Source organism: Cuculus canorus, chromosome 6 (genome assembly GCF_017976375.1).
Source record: "Cuculus canorus isolate bCucCan1 chromosome 6, bCucCan1.pri, whole genome shotgun sequence".
Classification (NCBI taxonomy): domain Eukaryota; kingdom Metazoa; phylum Chordata; class Aves; order Cuculiformes; family Cuculidae; genus Cuculus; species Cuculus canorus.
Genome location: NC_071406.1, coordinates 5,547,485 through 5,566,716, shown reverse-complemented (window position 1 = coordinate 5,566,716; position 19,232 = coordinate 5,547,485). Strand labels below are relative to the sequence as shown.

The 19,232-nt window shown below is 37.9% G+C and overlaps 1 protein-coding gene across 1 annotated transcript in view; it reads right to left on the bottom strand.

The window, feature by feature from the left end:
* Nucleotides 1-19,232, bottom strand: part of LRP1B (LDL receptor related protein 1B) — a 722,645-nt gene that overhangs the window by 331,247 nt on the left and 372,166 nt on the right. The window contains exon 6 of the mRNA XM_054070318.1: nt 11,942-12,199. Coding sequence (XP_053926293.1) covers nt 11,942-12,199 — 258 coding nt within the window. The remainder of the gene's footprint in view (nt 1-11,941; nt 12,200-19,232) is intronic.

Here is a 19,232-nt window from a genome sequence, read left to right as displayed (position 1 = left end):
GCAAAGACAGCAAGATACCCGGTGCTAATGCTCTCTGTACTTAAGAGCAAAGCAGGAACACGGGACCGGGTGCTGCCCAGGCTCTGCCTTCCCTTCCCCTGCACCCTCCCAGCCGGCAGTCACTCTGCCTCGCACGAGGTTCGCTGACAATCCGACAGTTCATGCAGAGGTGTATTTCAAATCTTCTCAGATCACCTATCTTCTAACAGCCTTTTTTTCAGTCTACTTCATGAAAGAATAACTACCTGTTCAAGTATATATTTGCAAAAGGAAACAAAAAGACCCCAAAACTCAACAGTGACCAATTATTCTGGAAGATACAGAACATGGATTACAGTGCATTCATAGACCAATATAAAATGATTCCCCACTGCTTTGTCTTACTTGAGTCTCTTTTTCCCAGTGGGTTCGTTGTTTAAGTCAATGGAGTGATTATGACTATTTAAAACAAATCTGAATTTTGCGATCAGTTGGATTGTGATGGTTTGTTGGCTCGTGCAAGGAGCTTGACCTACAACAGAGCCGGGAGAGGCACATTGAGTGACTGCGATGACAAGATGGAGTTGAGAGGGGACAAGAAGGGACGGAAGTGAATCCAAACTGTGATCATATAACTTCTTGTAACTGAAAGAGGGCAGATTTAGATTAGATTATTAGAATAATTTTACTGTGAGGGGGGGGAGGCACTGGAAAGGTTGCCCAGAGAAGTCAAGGATGCACTATCCCTGGAGGTCTTCAAGACCTGGTTGGATGAGGCTATGAGCAGTTATGTTCCAGCGGGAGGTGTCCCCACCCATGGCAGGGGAGTTTGGAACTGGATGACCTTTAAGGTCTTTTCCAACCAATCATAGATTAAATCTATGATTCTCTGTGGTTCTGTGATACTATGAACTGATTCAACAATTAACCATTATATCCTTGAAAGAATCATAAAGTGAAAATACATATTTTCAGTATATTTATAACTAGTAGAGGAATAGCACTAAACTTTCTAAACACATTATATTTATTTTCTTACATATAATCATAAAAATACTCCCACGTACTAAAAAATGGAATAATAGACTTGAGTAAAATATCAACATACAGCAATGCAAGCAAGTCCAAAATTGCCCAAAAGCGTAAGAGTGTCTGGAGAAGTGGATGGTGACAGGTATCCTCACTGACTCCTCAATCAGCTCATTACTTTTGCGTATTTAGCGTGACAGAGATTTACACAAGTACACACAGAAGAACTATCCAAACTTTATCATCAGCTCGCGGATGGTGAATGCAGCTGTTCTGAGACATGTTGATAAAATGCAGGGCTTTAGGGCTTCAGCTCTGCACAAACAGATCAACCTTCGCATATTCTCTTCTTCTCTTCTAATTGCTCAGATTGATTAAAATATCTTTTTTTATTATTTTTTTATTTTTTTTCCCAGAACTAAGGAAGCGATGTAGCTTAAGTCTGGCTTTAGCAGAAGTGATTCACTTTGCTTAAAAGATTTCTTCAATGTAACTTTCCTATTTCAGAATAAGTGCTTCACTAAAACAGCCATTAAAAATTGTAAAGCCAACCCAAGATTTTATTTTATTCAACCTAACTGACAAATAGAGGGGAGGATAGGATTTGTTCTTCCATTTTATTCATTTCATAAAACTGACATGAACCATAAGATTTTCAGCATTTCCAGGTTCTACTCAAAAGCTGAAGGCAAAAGAGAGTTTTAAATCAAATTTCTCTCATACTAAGTAGAAATCCACTTTGCAAGTTTTGTGCATTAAGAAGACAAAGATATTCCTACAAACTGGTCATAATACTTTTGGAGCTAGTCATCACTTCTGCTATTCAAAGAACTTAAAAACTGGGGGTAAAAAAAAAAACAAATCATATATTAAGCCTCCAGACCAGATGGTGTATTTAAATTGCCATGTCACCACAGCACAAATAGTAATCACAGTTTTATTAACTTTTGCAAACACATCATTCCTCTTTCTGTAAGAGTTCTTGATAAAACAGCAGAGTAAAGAGCAAGCCCTTTATTTTATTCTGACCCATACAGACCTTCTGGTGACTCTCTGTACAGAAGGCTACGGTGAGTGCTGAAAGCAAACTAGCCCAGAGCTTAGAGAGATAGAGCTTACAGAATTTCTTTAAAAACAGTGACAAAAACAGTGTTTTGTTTTTCTTTTTTTTTTATTTACCAGATAAGTAGCTTCTGATTTCAGCTTTACTTGGATTAATGCAATTTCTTACTCATTTTTAAAAAACATGGTCTCTGTTTACCCTTTACCCTGTAGCAGTACAGGGCATCAGACCAAAAAAAATGAGCTGAAAACCACAACAATCAGTAGAGGCAACCAGCTAGATCACAACTAGTAATACCTATGTTTTTATTCTAGTACTCTTTTCCTTGCACAAGCAAAGTAAGTTGGTTTATTTTTTTTCTTCCCGCTGCTTGCCCCAAGCCATAGAGCAGGCAGAGGGATTTGTATCATTGTGCATCTGATATAAAAGGGCAAAGTCATGCTACATGTGATTAAGTCCCCGGTAATAGGAACAGGGGTTGTGTCAATTCACTGTGGGTCACTGCACTGATGTCCGGAAACTTTGTACATAGCAGACACCGCACAGTGCGTCCTTAAAACTCCTCAGTCTCTCTGCTGAAAACTCACTGTTTCCTTATGCTTTCACTATTGGATAAATCTCAGCCTCTACTTTGGTCTGTAACTGCTCAAGTGATTAATAACTGATATCCTATTTTATCATCAAATTATCAAATTACGTTTTCAGGTGTAAAGAAATAGTATCTTGGGTTTATATTTTTACTCCTTCATTCCTATGAAGACAAAAAAAAATTTGAAGAAGCCACAGACTCTTTTTTTTTCAAATTTATTACAACGTTTGTGCAACTTCTGTTCTGTAATTTGTGTTTCAGAGAAAGCTCTCTAAGAAGCAGAAGAAATAATTTTAATGACACGATCCAAAGTTCATTACACAAAAGAAAAAGATTTTTTTAATTCTTCAGTTGATTTTAGTACGGTTTTTTTGGGTGAACTCTTAATGAAATATTTGTATTAATAAATTAATATCTGGCAGTGACAGACTTGCTGTCAATTAGTCTAATTGAAGCACACTTGATTAGCATCATGTGTGACATGAATTTACAGAATAGTATATCCACTTAGGAAGAAAACCACTAGCTATACCTTAAAACGTGAAATTTATAAACAAAATAATAAAGAACCAGTAGAAAAATGAAAAACAAAATCAGGCAAATATAACTAGTTGATGCTATTTAATACTAAAATATTAAACAGGTATTTTATTGTCATTGGAGTTTGTTCCTAAGAATGTGTACCTGAAACCAACTTTACTGAAATGGGATGGTTACAACTACATAGCTCCTATAAATCTCCTCTGGATGTCTCCTTCTTAGAAGAAAGACAGAAAAGAAGGTTCGGTGAATACTGAGGACACCTCAAGAGCCTGAAAGCTATAGCATAAGGAATGGAGGGCTTCTAAGAACTGCTGTAGCTATATAGTTGCTTAGATCCTACTTGGAATCAGAAGGAGGTCCAAGGTTTAGATGTAAAAGTGAACACAATTCTGTTCTTGTTTCATTTGCAGCCTGTAACAAAAAAAAGGACTTTCTGGTCTCAACAGACAGCAAAAGAATCTACTCAACCAGTGCTGGAAGCAGAGGAACAAAGGACCATCTTTCCTGATCTCTGCGAAGGCTGCGCTATGCAAATGCCTGTGTCTCCCTGGACGTTTGCCCATTATTGAAGCCCACAGTGAATTTTCAGAAGCAGAACAAGTTTTTGTGAAAATTACATTACAAAGAGTAGTTCCAGTGGCTATCATGTAAAAACCAAAATGAACCCAGAATGGTACATATATATGTCAAAGCCTTATGGGAAAAAGTGCATCTAATCCCATAAAATATGCACTATTTAATTCCACATTTCACATTTGTGATTCACCGAATCATAGAATAGTTTGGGTTAGAAGGGACCTTAAAGATTATCTGGTTCCAACCCCCCTGCCGTGGGCAGGGACACTAGATCAGGCTGCCCAAGGCCTGATTGGTGGTTTGGGTTTGATTGTTTTTTCCTCTTTTTCCCAAACTGACATTTCATTATTCTTCTATCTGGGGATATAAATGCATTTGTAAAATATTCATTATAAAATTGTGCATTTTATACTTGCAGCAACCCAGTTATCTGTACATTAGATCTTTACAGCCTCCATAATTATTTTATCTTATCTTCAAACATGGTTAACAAAATAGAAATGTTACTGTTGTAGAAGCAGTATAATAATTCAATTTAGTAGAGACCAGAGTCCATCAGCATTATGCCTGATAAAGATAAATTTACATGGTTATTGATATTATGACAAATCTTCCAATATTTTTTTATTTACAGAACCCTTCTTCTGCTGTGGGAAATAGCCTGTTTGCTCTCGGATTTCTTCCCTGGTACAAGAGCTTTGCTCTCAAGGAAGAGCTGGGATGTAAGGAACACACAGAAAAGATACAGTCACGGCCAACTGTTAGGACAATAATGAAGGTAATAAAGATGGAAGTCCAGAAATTGCCAGCTAGGAAGCTGACAAATCAGGGAAAAGAGAATTCAGGAATGCAGAAAAGAATATGGACATGAAGAGAAGAGGCATAGGCTTTACAAAGGCACCGTTCAGGAGACTGTCCCAGGCAGAGTCCAGGAGTTTATAGGGTGAAAAAACCTGTCACTAAGAAATGCCATTGAGCTAAGACGTTTTATTTCCTGTATGCAGTCTGAGAATTAACTGTCCAAGGCATGACTAATGAAAAGCATATAAAGAAAAAATAGAGAGCATGCCAGCTTTGATAAGAAGAGAAACACGGTTTTGACTGACGACAATGAAAGATCAATTGCGGATGCTGGCTAAGTAACAAAGCTCGAAGAAACAGTAGCATTATACCTGTGAATGACTGAAAAATTTCACTCTTGGCAATTAACACGCAGTTAATAAATAGCTCTTATGTCAAAGGGAATTAAATGCAGGTAACCTAACTTTGGAGGTAAATGACATCAATTCAGAGCATCGGCCATGGAAGCTTGTGCCTCAAATTGACTTAATGCAGTGTTACAGGAACACCATTTAAGCCAGTTGCACAATCCTCCAAGTCAAAGTGGGTGGACTGTATCCAAAAGATGTACCAGAAGCAGTCAGATCCTTCACAGCTAACAGAAGCTTCTCATATATGCAAGTATCTCTGTCAGACAGACCATATCTTAACTTTTCTGTAAACACCATCATACATTTAGTTATACACATATAAATCAGTACTATCCATAAAAAAAAGAAAATGGATTTCTAATACCCAGCATGGTATTAGATTATTGTTGGAACAGCAAGGTTGAATGAATGTGTTTACCAGAAAAGATAGGAACTACCCTTTTAGCAAACATACAAAAATCCCAAGAGCCATCCGGGAAGTCTTGTAGAAACAATCAGGAAAGATGCAGTCTTATACATATGATGCTGATGGATTCATGTATCTCCCTAAGGTGGGGGGCACACCTGGTTCCCTGTTAAGCATCACCAAGTACCACACAGTGGCCTGTGGTGGAACCTGTGTGAGATAACATTCGCAAGTCACTTGGAAGATGATATGAATAACAATCTGATAAAGGCCAACGATAAAAATAAAGTTTCCATAGTAGTAAAAAGGAGGGTCAGATGTGACGAACTGTAGGACCCCAGGAGACTGAGTGACTGGGCAGTAGGAGGAGATGGGAAGTTCAAGCTGAATAAGCATGAAATTCATTAGAAAAGTGTCCTAGTTCTGCATATTTAATAACAGATCTGTCTAGAGCACTTACGAATGAGATATTGACACTATAAAAAACCCACTTTTGGACAAAGTAAGAAAGGTCACTGTCCCAGAAACAGCATTTGTTCAGTCTTCCCAGAAATACAAGAACAGCAGTGCAAGATCAGCCAGAGCTCCAGCAGTGCCAAGCAGATGCCATACACAGGACAAATATCCTGTGACATGTCTTTAGGATCCTCCTCTCACAACCTATTCTGGCTCCCATTACTGTGAGAGATGTTCTGATGCCGTTTGAGGTGTATATGACCTTTGTAATGAAGGCTTCTCATTTCTATTTGTCTTCAAGGAGGTCTGTAAGCATGGGCTGTCTATCACAGAATGAAAAGAAAAATCACAGCCTACGGCTATATGGCAGCTTAGAATACCTGTCTGGAGACAAACTTGGGGCAGACTCTATGCCTCCCCCCCCAGATATTCACATTTGTTCTCCTGAGGAAGCTAAATTTTGCTTTGATTTCTCATGAATAGTCACAGGAACTTCACAGGAAGGTTGCTGACAGATGCCTCATCCCTAGTGCTTATTGTTGCCTTCAATGGTGGAGCCTCATCAACATCAAGTTAAATGACCTGTAGCTATTCTGTTTAACAAAGCTCTAGCAGTTGTGGCTAATCACTACTAGCAAGTGGTTTAGGTCAGGGGTAGAAGAAGAGGGGAGCAATTAGAGAGGCAAAAACCATACAAGAAAATACAGGCATAACCAGATACTGATTGAGCTTGGTCACATCCTCTGGGCTCTCTGCCTGATTGTCTTCACAGCAACCACATCCAAAAAGTGGGTGTGCCAAGGAGTATGCTTTGGCTTGTTCTTGTGAGGACAAGAAAAAGGCTCTGGGTTCCACAAGCAGAGAAGCCAGTACTTCTGCCGAATGGAGAGTACCGACTCCCGGTGACTACCATGTGTTCCCAACCTTGGCATGACTCTTCCCCCACGCTGCAGTAGGGCAGGCCAGGGAAGGCAGACAGATTAAAACTGAATTAGTCCGGGGAAAGCAAGATGCCTTTTTTTAATCCAGACCAGTCCCATACAAGCATGTCTGCCAACAGAAAAGCCTGTGTGCCTTCCAAGGCAAGGTATGATCAACTGTCTGGAGGCATAAAAAAAGCTAAACACAAGCGTTGCAGGACTTGTACTGGTGTAGTGTGATAATCGAATGCCAAGAAAACCTGGATGCCAAGAAAACCTGAATCAAATACCAGCCAAGCAGAAAATATCATGCTTTGAAGCATCATTCCAGAAGAGATTTTGTTATATTCTGCAGATGAATAGTGGCTAAAACCCAGGCTGCGCTGCCTTGTGCTTGCTTGGAGAGCACATAAGGTGCTTGGTACTTGTCATGATGAAGTCAAAAACTGCGTATTAAAATGTGAAGAAGAAGATTCTGTTATCCAGAAGATGATGCTCTTTCCACACCCTCCTCCAAGAGACAAAATTCTCAAATTGCACATCATGGCTTGGGAAGAGCAGAAAATCATGAGAGATCCTCCACTTTCTTGCCATTAAAAAGAATTTGTGCTTCACATAAATGATTGTTCCAGCAAGTCTTGCTGTAGTACCTCAAAATGGACAATGAGCTAGTGTTAAGTGTCAAGGAGCACACTTGTTCTTACGGGCAGTGGTTGCACAATCTTCCTAATGCAGGACTGTTCCCTGAAAGCCTGTTTGACTCTGCCACTGTCTATGTAAATCTTTCCAAGAGATAATTTTCCAGCATCTTTTCCACAAACTTCTTGGTCTTAAAAAGACAAAGATGTAACAACATGTCAATGCTTGGCCTTGGCTAAGACAAGAATGCCAGTGACGGTATTATCACGTTTAGATAAACCTATCCTCATTTAAAAGGATAAGCCTATCAAACCAAACCTATCCAAAACCTCTCAAATACTCTCTGAAAACAAGTTTTACTCAAGTTATTACAGCAAGAAAGAAAACAAAGTATTAGTAGTTATCACAAGTTAACAGGAACAGCTTGTAAAGGCAATGTGTCTAATCACTACCATAAGAGAATAAGTACAGTGGTAAAGAAAAATACATCACCAATTGCTTTAACATCATCCAGATCTGCGGTCAGTGGGGGTGGCCCTTTCTTTTTTCACAGCAAGGGCTCTGAGAAAGGCAATGGAATGTGGCCAAGGTCCCAGGAGAGGAAAGGAGAAAGCAGCTGAATGTTTCTTATCGTTAAGCTAATGGGGCTGTAGAAATACAACAATCCTGCCTAGCTCCTCTCTCTTCCACACAGCACGATTCTACTGGTAATGAAACACTTTCTCACACCCTTATGTACTAGAAATAGCACAGTAAAACCCTACTGATGATAGCAATGTGGAAAGTTACAGACTGAGTGATGCACATAACAATGGAATATGGATCATCCATGGGTCATCCATATCATTTCAGGCCCATCAATCAGGCCCTGTTACTTCAATGACCTACCAGGAAAACAAAGTCATTTTCATAGTTCCTGCTTTTCTAAATATGGTCTTTTATCCAAAAGTGTGATGTACATTCTTTATTCCTAACTACAAGAATTACTTGCCTTCATTAAAACAAACACTTTGATAAAGTCCATTTCAAGCATTCATTCCCATTCACTTTCTATAACTGACTTTGCTACCGCTTTTTATGCCATATGCAGATAACATATGTTCTTCCAGTAAAAAAAAAAAAGAACAAATTACAAGACTGGGGTAAAAAAAAAAAAAAAAAGTATTCCGCAAGCACTTCTAAGACCACATTTTCTTCACTCCCCCCCCCCCCCCAATACTTTGAGGAATATCCTCCTTCTGGTTACAGGCAAACACACAAAAACGTTTCCTATGAAGAGCAGACCTTACATTGTTATGTGAATAACTCCATGGGCATTACCATCCATTTGCTTTGAGTTGTCAGAGAACACAATTAAACTTGAAAATGCTTAGGCTGAAATTCTTGACAAAGAGTTAAAATGAATTAATTTGCCTCATCAGATGTACTGTTACTGAAGAGAAATAGCAGAAGTCACAAGAAGGGTAACAGAAGGTGGAGGAAAGAAAAGGGAGAATTTAAAATTAAAGCTCAATTTTTCAGTACCAACAAAATGAACTATACATGTGTGCAGATACATATAATAGATACAGCAACACCAGACTCCTGCCACGTCCCTGCAGGCATAACTCCAGATATATGTCTGGAAGAGAAGATATTAATCAGGTGGATAATTTCTGCACTGAGTATTCAAGACCAAAAAAAACAACCAACAAATCTGCAACAGACGAGTTCAGACTGAAACTTTGGAAGTTACTATTCCCCTAAGGAGCAGGAAGTTGCCTACACTGTCTCATGTGTTAGATCTTGAACTACAGAATCATTAAAGTTGGAAAAGACCTCTAAGATCATCAAGTCCAATCGTCAGCCCGACCCCACTGTGCCTACCAAACCATATCCTGAAGTGGCACATCTACCTATTTTCTGAGCATCTCCAGGGACAGTAAGTCCACCACTTCCCTCAGCAGCCGCTTCCAGTGCTTCACCACTCTTTCAGTAAATATAGAGGTTTTTTGCTATTATTCAATCTAAAACTTCCCAGATGCAATCTGAGGCCATTTCCTCTCATCTCATTGCTTGTTCCTTGGGAGAAGAGACCAGCAATCACCTCACTGCAATCTCCTTTCAGGTAGTTATAGAGAACAGTAAGGTCTCCCCTCAGCCTTCTCTTCTCCAGACTAAACAATCCCAGTTGCCCCTGCTGCTTCACAAAAGACTTGTGCTTCAGACCCTCCACCAGCTTCATCGCCCTCATCTGGATGTGCTCCAGCAATTTGATGTCCTTGTACTGAGAGGTCTAAAACTGAACATAGTATTTGAGATGTGGTCTCACCAGTGCCAAATACAGGGGGATGATTATTTCTCTACACCTGCTGGACTCACTATTCTTGATCCAAGCCAAGATGCTGTTGGCCTTCTTGGCCACCTGGGCACACTGCTGGCTCATGTTCAGCTGCTGCCAACCAATACCCCCAGGTCTTTCTTTGCTGGGCATCTTTCCAGCCATTCCTCTCCAGGCCTGTAGAGCTTGTACAGGACCAGACACTCGGCCTTGTTAAACCTCATACAACTGACCTCAGCCCATCAATCCAGACCCCTCTGCAGAGCCCTCTTACCATCAAGAGGATCAATACTCTCACCCAATTTACTGTTATCTGCAAACTGACTGAGGAAACACTCAATCCTCTCATCCAGGTCATTGATAAAGATATTAAACTGAACTGGCGCCACCACTGAGCCATGGAGAACACCGCCTGTGACCGGCCACCAACCGAACCCCGTTGACCACAATCCTCTCAGCTCAGCCAGCCAATCAGCTAAAATCTGCTAGATGTTGTCAGTCAGAGCTCCAAACCCAACTACAAGAAATGTTTCTCTAAGCCTCCAAACAATATTTCCCATAACAAAATTAAACAAGAAGTTGGAATATTCTCTGCAGTCAATTCATGTCCATGGAAATTTCTACTCTTCATTTGAACGAGACTGAATGATTAGAGTGAAAATATTAGAGACCACAGGCTGATGTGTACCAGTACTATGAAAAATGATTACCTCATTAATTCCAGGCACTGTATTCATCTCAAACCCATCACATAGCTTTAATTTTGCAAACAGCTGCATTAATGCAGATCCAAACACAACAGAGATTAGCAATTATCTTCACATGCAGAGAACAGAGGGTTAGGAACACAGCAGAGAACTGGTGGAGAACCACAAAACCTAATGCTAAGGTCACTCTGATGATGAAGACACGTGACAGAACAGACACACACACAGTTTAATACAAATTATATTTGCTAAGGACTGTAGTTAATTTGATTATTCTTGCTAAAAGGAAAACAAAATAAAATATCAATAACAAAGTGAATTAAAAAAGCACAACCAAATATTAACACCAGGATTTTTAGGGCTCTTAGTCATCCGAAGTATGAAAAGCCCTCAAAAATACTACATCAAAAAAATCCTCGATAAAATAGAAAGAACAAAAAACCCACTAACATTTAGAGTTTATTTTCTATTTTAGTAAATGTATCAGGAAAATAGGTAAAATGATCACATTTTACAACAGCTATGTTGATAGTCTAAAGCACAATCTCAATGAAGAATTTATCCTTTTGACATGCACCTTTCAGTGTTATAATCAAATTTGTGATTTGAATATTTCTGAAGTGGACGTTCAGATTGTTTGTGATCCATTTAGAGATACTGCTTGATGCCCATCGAAGGACATTTCAAAATCTGATCCAATACAAAACAGTGGAGGTTCCAGTTCTGACTTTTTGGAAACCCATTACTAACACCATCATTGCTCTCCTCAGTGCTGCAGTTTATGAGTTGATCTGTGGATAACTCTTCTGTGAAAGCTGAAGAAATCTGCATATTCTCTTTTTTTTAGCTGCATGCTATTTTGCAGCCTGTTCACAGGATAATGTGTAAGTGGATGACCACTTCCTTCCAAAGATAACAGCGTATCACAAATAGAAAAGTTATTGAGAAATATTGCAGTAATGCCAAAGACTAATTCAGTATGATGAGTTTAGTTTTGGGGATTTTTCTTAATTGTAATACAGTGCAACAATTTATTTCCAGTAGTTCAAGAAATGTTTTGTTATTTTCAAGAACTAACATATCTATAATAGAGCAGTTGAGAGTGAATGTGATAAACATGCGTCTCTAATTCATTGTTAATGGTGTCCCAGTCGCAAAGCATCATTTTCCAGCTTTATGTAGCATTACTTTGCTGAAGAAAAGGAAGTGTTTTACATCCTTTTTTTCTATTGCACTGCTGCTTCTGAAACTCCCACACATTATATTTAATCTATAAAAATGCACATCTTTAAAAACTTTGCGTAGATATGAATATCACAACTCATGCTGAATATATATAGGACTGAAAACCATTAAAAGTGCTTCAGTAGGAGCTGCAATATTTAATGCCTTAAGGCTATTTAACAGCAATGCCCAAAATATGCCTGAAGGCTCCTCCACCAGTTTGCCAAGACAGGCACTACTGTTTTGCTATGTTTTGCTAAAACACTGTCAAATACTTACTGTGAAGATACTGCGGAATGTTTACTATCCACTCATCTGTTAACTTCCCAGCTTTCGTTATCTTGGTACACTTCAGCTGACTTGAAAGATCTCTTGATTCAATCCAACAAATTGTGTCCTCTTTGTAGTTATAGTCTAAAGTCAAAACTGCAGATCCTTTTACAGGAGTTCGGGCAAACACTTCGCTTCCATTAAGATATAACACCTCAATTGTTTCAGAGCTTGCAATCAGAAGAAGTGGAGGTCTATCAGAAGGCTCTAAAAATCAAGTAAAGAGAGTTTAAAAGGTTAACAGACTGTGTATATCATATTAATTTCTTTCCAGTTTTACCATAGTTTTTAATGTCTTACATGCATGTTTTAAGAGTTTTAATAAATTAGCTTTGTTTTTATTTTCATAACTATCATATATTCCAAATTACTAGTCTATTTAATCCTGCTGTTCTAATGGTTCGTATAATTAAAGAAAATTAACTACCCTACCCTCACAGCTTCTGTTTAATTCCAAGTATCATTATTACAACATTTTTCATGCCTAAGTTGTAAAATTAAATACAAGCTATGCAAATTATTTCTATCCAGATTACTAGAATTTCTAAAAGAATGAAGGCCAGGGAAATCTGAAAAACTTATGAGTACACATGAAATAATATTCATATTAGAGTTTGTAAAATGAGACAAAACATGAGGATTGGCTGCTGCTGGAAAATATAACAAAAAAAAAGAATGGAGCAAAAGGTGGCTACATCATAGTTATGATGGGCTTAACACCATGCATTATAAAGGAGAAAGCATCATGCAACGGAGTGTTCTGACAGCAGAAAGGGAATAGAAAACGTGTGGTTTCCACTGGGTTACCATTAATGTGACAAAAAAAGAACAACAAACAAAAAATATGAAGAAGCAATTAAGATATCTAATGCAACTTTAAAGTATCACTGCGTTCACCTGAATCGCTTTGCCTAGAAATCCTGCTAGAATTTATAAAAATCCTGGAGCAACATTTGAATAAGAAAGGAAATGATGATACCCAGACGGTGAAGAACATGGATCTTAAAATACGCAATGTTCCAGTTCAAGTTAAAACTCTAAAATGTAAAGTTATCCATGCAAGAAAACAAACAATTCTCATTGAGACAAAATATCTTTAGCATTATGATGAGTGCCGCTGTTGTTGCTTTAGGTGTATCTTATTGCACTATTGTCTCAAACATTCAACCCAAACATTCCAATGGCTGGGTTGAAATTATGCATCTGACTCTGTCAACTGCAAATGAATATTAGTCTCCATAGGATGAGGAGTCTGTTCTACATGGCTCTAGTGTTGAAGTTGAGTGGCATCTTGTTCTAGATCTAGACTAGTACTCTGAAGTGAAATAAGAGCTCAGTTAATCCATAATCATCGTGGAGACGTCTATATCAAAACCACATGTCAGTGGTTTCTCTGTTTTCCTGGAAAGAACTCCTTCATTAGAAACAGTAAAGTAACTTCACGTTACTCAATTTATAACATGGAACCGCTGCTGACATAAAATATTATGTGAATCGCCTGGGAAAAAACAATCACAAAGATGTATGTTTTTAAGACAGAGAAACTGTTTCCTGAAAAGTCCCCTTCCTATTAGATGAAGTTCCAACCAAGACTAAACTGATGGAGGATCTGATAAGAAGACTCCATGAGAGAAGAATATACGATGGTCCTAAAAATTACTTCAGGTTAACTGGAATAACAGTGATTTCCAATTTTTCAATGAGGCTTGTTCACATGAATCACTTAATGGAAAGTTATCCTTTACAACATGGTCAACATCACTACAACATATCCATTTGTCCCATTCATTTGATAAAGTAAATAATGTTGGCAAGTGAGCAAACTTTTGGATATTGTATTTTTAAAAAATTACCCTAAAACTTAGAAAGTCACACTCCAAGCGTATGTGAGAAATATTTGTGTTGCCAAGCCAAGAGCTCTCACTTCAAAGTAATCTGTTTGCATTCAAAGGAATAAATCAACATTTAAATGCTGTATTGAAATGAAGTACTTTAAATCAACGTTCAATAAAGTTCTCAAAATTTTACTAAGCAATTCTAGCTGTCTTACGTAAATAAAGGGATTTGACAAATAATACTTCATCAGGAAGTCTGATTAAAGAGAAAAAAGTGCTCCGTGGTCTCATTCACATACAGAAGTAGATGTTAGATTCTGTTCTTTGGCACTATTGGCTTTTATTTCAACATCTCTTTTGCTGACTTTTTGTTGTTGCGTAAAAATGTTCTTTGCCATAATGGATCAGCATGTATTCTTTCTAAAGTGGATTGCATTTACTCTTTTCCTATTCCATTTTCTCATTCCATAATGTATATTCTGCCTCGGAACATACATTTTTCCTCTCCAGGAAATCCCACACCAACAGCTGCAAAACCTCAGCTCTTAAACATCACTTTCTGAATTTACTGACTGCCCTCATCTGCCTCAAATTCACCTCCACCAACAAATCGGTTATATCTATACCTAAGAATATTTCTTTACAGTTCAGAAGATATCTAACAACTAAAGGGTCTTATTCATGATACAACTTTTTGTGGTGTAAAAAGTAAAGCTCCCTAGTCTTGTTTTTTTCCAAAAGACAAAGCATTTGGGTTCTTAGCGATCAAACTGGTTTAAAATCTGCCAGGTAGGTCCATCTGCAGTCCACAAGTGGTTGGTGTATGTGAATCTCTTTCCCACCTTTCTGATAAACTTCTGCTACCCATCAGAAGAATAGAGACAGACATAAAAGCTTCCTTCTGCCTCTGTCACCCACTCATCCCTGACAGTTTCCAAACCGCACAAAAGCTGTGCTTGCATCAGCTATTCTACTAAATTTTGGATTTGTTTTCATCTAACAGCTCTGTGCTGAGCTTCTCACTTCCCCCAAAATACATCTACTACTTAATCCTGGATTCAATCACTCCTTTCCCAAACAGCAGCAGCATGAAAAATCCTTTTTTTTATTATTTTTTTTCTCTTATATTGTGTTTTAAGTAAGATATTTCCATTCTCTGCGACCTATAAAGCCACTGAGAGGAGGCAGCTACACACGAGCTGTTTGCAGTTACAAAGACAGTTTGGTTGTTCATTTGTACCAGGTTGTAATAGATCACCATATTGTTCCTTACCCTGCTTTGAACTGACCCATTAAAAACTATAATAAGGATTTAATACCTCACTAAATTCCAGAGAAAGGTTGTATTTTAGCACTAATGTCTAAGGCATAAGGGAATTCTGAAAAAGAATTAGTGTCAAACCTCCTGAGCAACAGTTGTAATCAAACCTGGCTGCAGACAAAGGAATCATAAGGACTCACAGCACTGCTAAGAGGTTTTGCTCAGCAGGCACTGTTAAACATTAAAAATACACCTGCTTTCTGGCAGAATTTATCCAGAAACTAGATTCCTGAGCTTGAAATTGTATTTTTAGAGCAGCTCATACACGAAATAATTCAATAGATTGAATCAGTTAATCATGTTTTTTCACAGTAGGGTAGGTAACCTGCTTATTTCGGTGTGGCTCAGACAGAGCCTGACTTCATAATTACTTATTTAGCAAATAAATTCAATTATTTTAATGATAAAACCATATAAAAAATAGAAGTTTCTACAAAAAGCACTCAAAAAATATTTGAAATGTCTTATTCTGTTGAAGATGCAGATGAAAAACAAGAATATTAAAAATATCACGTCTTTCACAAAAACTCTGCCGGTTTCTCAAGGACTCAAGAACAGAATCTACAAAGCTTAAAAGTTTAGCAGACAGATTCAGGATGAGTTACAGGGAGCTGACAGCAGCTTTTCAAATAACTGGACTTCATGTGTGTTACTTTTTCACAAGTTTTCTTCTATTTTTTTCCCTCTTCCCCCATTTTATAAGAAAGATAAGAAGTGAATAGCTCTCTAATCCAGGAAAGTTTTATGATTCATTCTTCTTGACTAAAATGAAAGCATCTTCTTTTAAATTATGTTTAAGATAGAGTAGTGGAAAAGATTAAAGACTTACATTTCCCCCCTCCCTGATCTTCTCTAAAATACAGATCAATAAACGATGTCACAACAAATCAGAAATGAAGGCATTTTGCTCTGCAAACACTCCTACTTCTCCTCCGTAAGAAAGCCTCAGAAATGCCAGAATTTTTTGGATTTTTTTTTCAAACTACAATGATATGAAGAGGATAAAACCAGAATTCAGTGTTTACAAGCAGCTTAAAAACGTAGGGTACGTTACTTTTAGCCATGCATGTATTTTACAAAAGTCTGAAAAATATTTACTAGTGTAAAATAAAAAATTTTAAATTGATTTTCACTATTTATCCACAATACAATTCGCAAACAGGCTGCTTTACTCTCAAAACCTCAAAACTCACCTCTGTGAGACTTTACAAGAAAACCGTGTTGTGAAAACAATTTAAGAATGATGAATGTTTTCTAAATATCATAAAAAGCTTTTTGCTTTAATCATTATTAGCTCATCCTGCTTTATCCATATGACAAATGTTCCCGATCACATGGCATTTCTCAATATACGCAGATTCCAGGAATATTTGATAACTATATTTTTTCCCCCTCGATTGAATATTTTCAATTCTGTAATTTCATTTCCTTAAATATCCTTTTTATCAAATGCAGGCGCAAAGTAGGCACACAACCTTGGCAAACAAAATAGTTCTAAAACTCTGTTAGCGGAGCTATATTTTGTTTCATTTTCACCTAGGAAGGAGTCATTAACTGCTATTTTATTCATAAAAGAAAGTGTGGTTACAAAGTCTGGAAATACACACAGTGTGCCCTCAGGTGTTTTGATACTTGCTTTAACATCCTTCCAAAAGACACTGTGCTGCTAAAAGTTTCTGGTTCCAAAGTTATTTAAATGAACTGAGGAAGAAAAAGAAGAATTTAATGAGGGATAAACCTTCCCACCTTCGCAGCCAAGCATTTGGCTGCCCGAAGGGTAGGAAAAAAGCTTCTATGAACTTCAGCGCTAATTGTTGCACACCACATGCAGAAGGATGGTTTTATAGGGATGGGCTCTGAGGCTGTGCAAGAGATGCTGCTGATATCCAGCGGCCACCGCCCCCATCCCTGTGCCAGGGATCCTCACATCCTCACAAACCTGCTCAGCACCTTCCGTAAGTGGGGCCTCTGCCGTGGACCCCACTTCTCTACTTGTGAATAGTCACAAACCTTCTACTCAATTTACAGAGACGACTAAAATGTGGCAAAGAGACGATAGCTGGCTTTTGCCTGGGATCTCAACGCGTACAGCAAATCATATTCTTAGCAGATCTGCTGCTTTTAACATGGAAAGATTTACATAATGCCTGACCTAACCTACATTCCTATTGCTGCTTCTTATCTTTCATGGATTTTACACACAGAGCAGAATATTCCTGAGCTCATTTTCTTTATCTATTTGACAACTAGTTTTGTCAAATATAGACCAAGCAGATAGTATGCTTTCTCCAACACTTTGTTGGTGTCCTCATCCCACCTTTAGGCTTTTTAAGAAGAAAGAAATGTTGATTTTTTTTATTATTATTATTATTATTTTTTTTTTTTTTTTGAGTGCTCTTTGTTTTTTTCCTTATGCACCTTCTTTTTTTTTTTCCTGAATTCTGTTCTACTGATCCATAGCTGCCTTGTGTGGTTACTCCTCATTGGATGTCCTATTCCAGCTGAAGATTTCCCATCATTGAGTAAGTAGCGGGATTACTTCATATGTCTTGAAAGTAATAATCATAGCCATATGTACCAGGGAAGTACCTCTCCCCATGCACAACAAGAGAACCTGGACTCATTTCGGAATTGTGATCCGTTACACGTTTTAGTGACATTTCACCAGTCTATTTGTGCATGGCCACACCTCGCTTTTGTCCCTGCTTGAACTTTATCCTGCAAGGCAGAAACTCAGAAAAAGCAGTGTGTGTGATCAGTGAACCAGGAGTGTAATGATAAGGGTCTAGGAAAACAACCGGCTGGTACATGGAAACGTCACTATTTTCCACAGTCTAAGCAGGACCCAGTGATGCAACACAAGCTATTACAAGTCTGGCAGCTCTGGAAGAGCTCTATGATAAAAGCACCTTCATTACCATACCAGGCATCCTTTTGACCTTTGCGCCCTATGAAGAATTTAGCACAACTATTCATCATATTGATAATTCAATCCAGCATTAATTAAAGGAAAAGTTGTGTTTATACACAAACACAATAAGAGCAACAGTCATTTCTTTGCAGCAACATGATCTTTATTATTATTAGTGCTGTCCTGCAGTGATTTCTCTGATTAATGACTAGTGAATCCCTTCTGAAAATAACAGAAAAGATGAAAACTATTGTAAAATAAACATGACAAAGTAATAAGAAAAACAGAACAGTAGTTCTTCTCTGTTAATCTGATTCATTTAGCCAACATCGCCAAGACACTGACAGCTCACTACATCACTCAGTTGTTACACAGTCTGGTGGATCTAAGAAGGGAAACTCAAAGGCTCAACTCAAGCCCAACACTGGCACTATGAGGATTTCCTGATACAGAATTGTGTTATTGATTTTCATGTAGTGGAGGAAGAAGAATATTAAATATTTCTACTTTGTATGGACTTTCTTATCTCACAATATTTTGCTGTGGATTTTTTAAAGATTGCTTAGCTATGTTTGTGGATCAATACAAAACCTCGTAGAGGCAGTAAAACACTCCATAACTCTGGCGCTCAAGTCAGAACATATTCAGAGATGTTCTTTAAACGAGGAAGCCTCAAAAAAACCCTTCTCAATTTCTTATGGCTACATAACCACAAAAAGAACATACACAAAAAATACAATAAACACGGCTTTACACTTGGGTGTTGAATCATTTTGGATGTTGACTGAATCCTTAAAGAACTCTTGGGGAGTGGTAATCTAAAATTAATTCATGCTGAGTAAGAAAATACTATGTACAATATTGATTCATTAAGCATAATTCTCTAATTTCCTCAAATACCCAATTTACTATTACTAATGAAAACATTCACTAAGCAACAAAAAGCCTAGTGTGAATATGTATATCATGAAATTCACCTCTTGGGATATGGCAAGGACAAAGTAATCTCATGTCTTCTTTTATCCTAAGGGTATAATTACCTCACAATCATTTCCTCTGCCTTCTCGGTATCTCCATTGTCTTCCGAGAGTAAACAGCCTATTTTGTTTGTGTGAGGAAAATCATTGATTTATTTATGAACAGGGAAACCGGGAACTGTTCTAATCTTGGCTG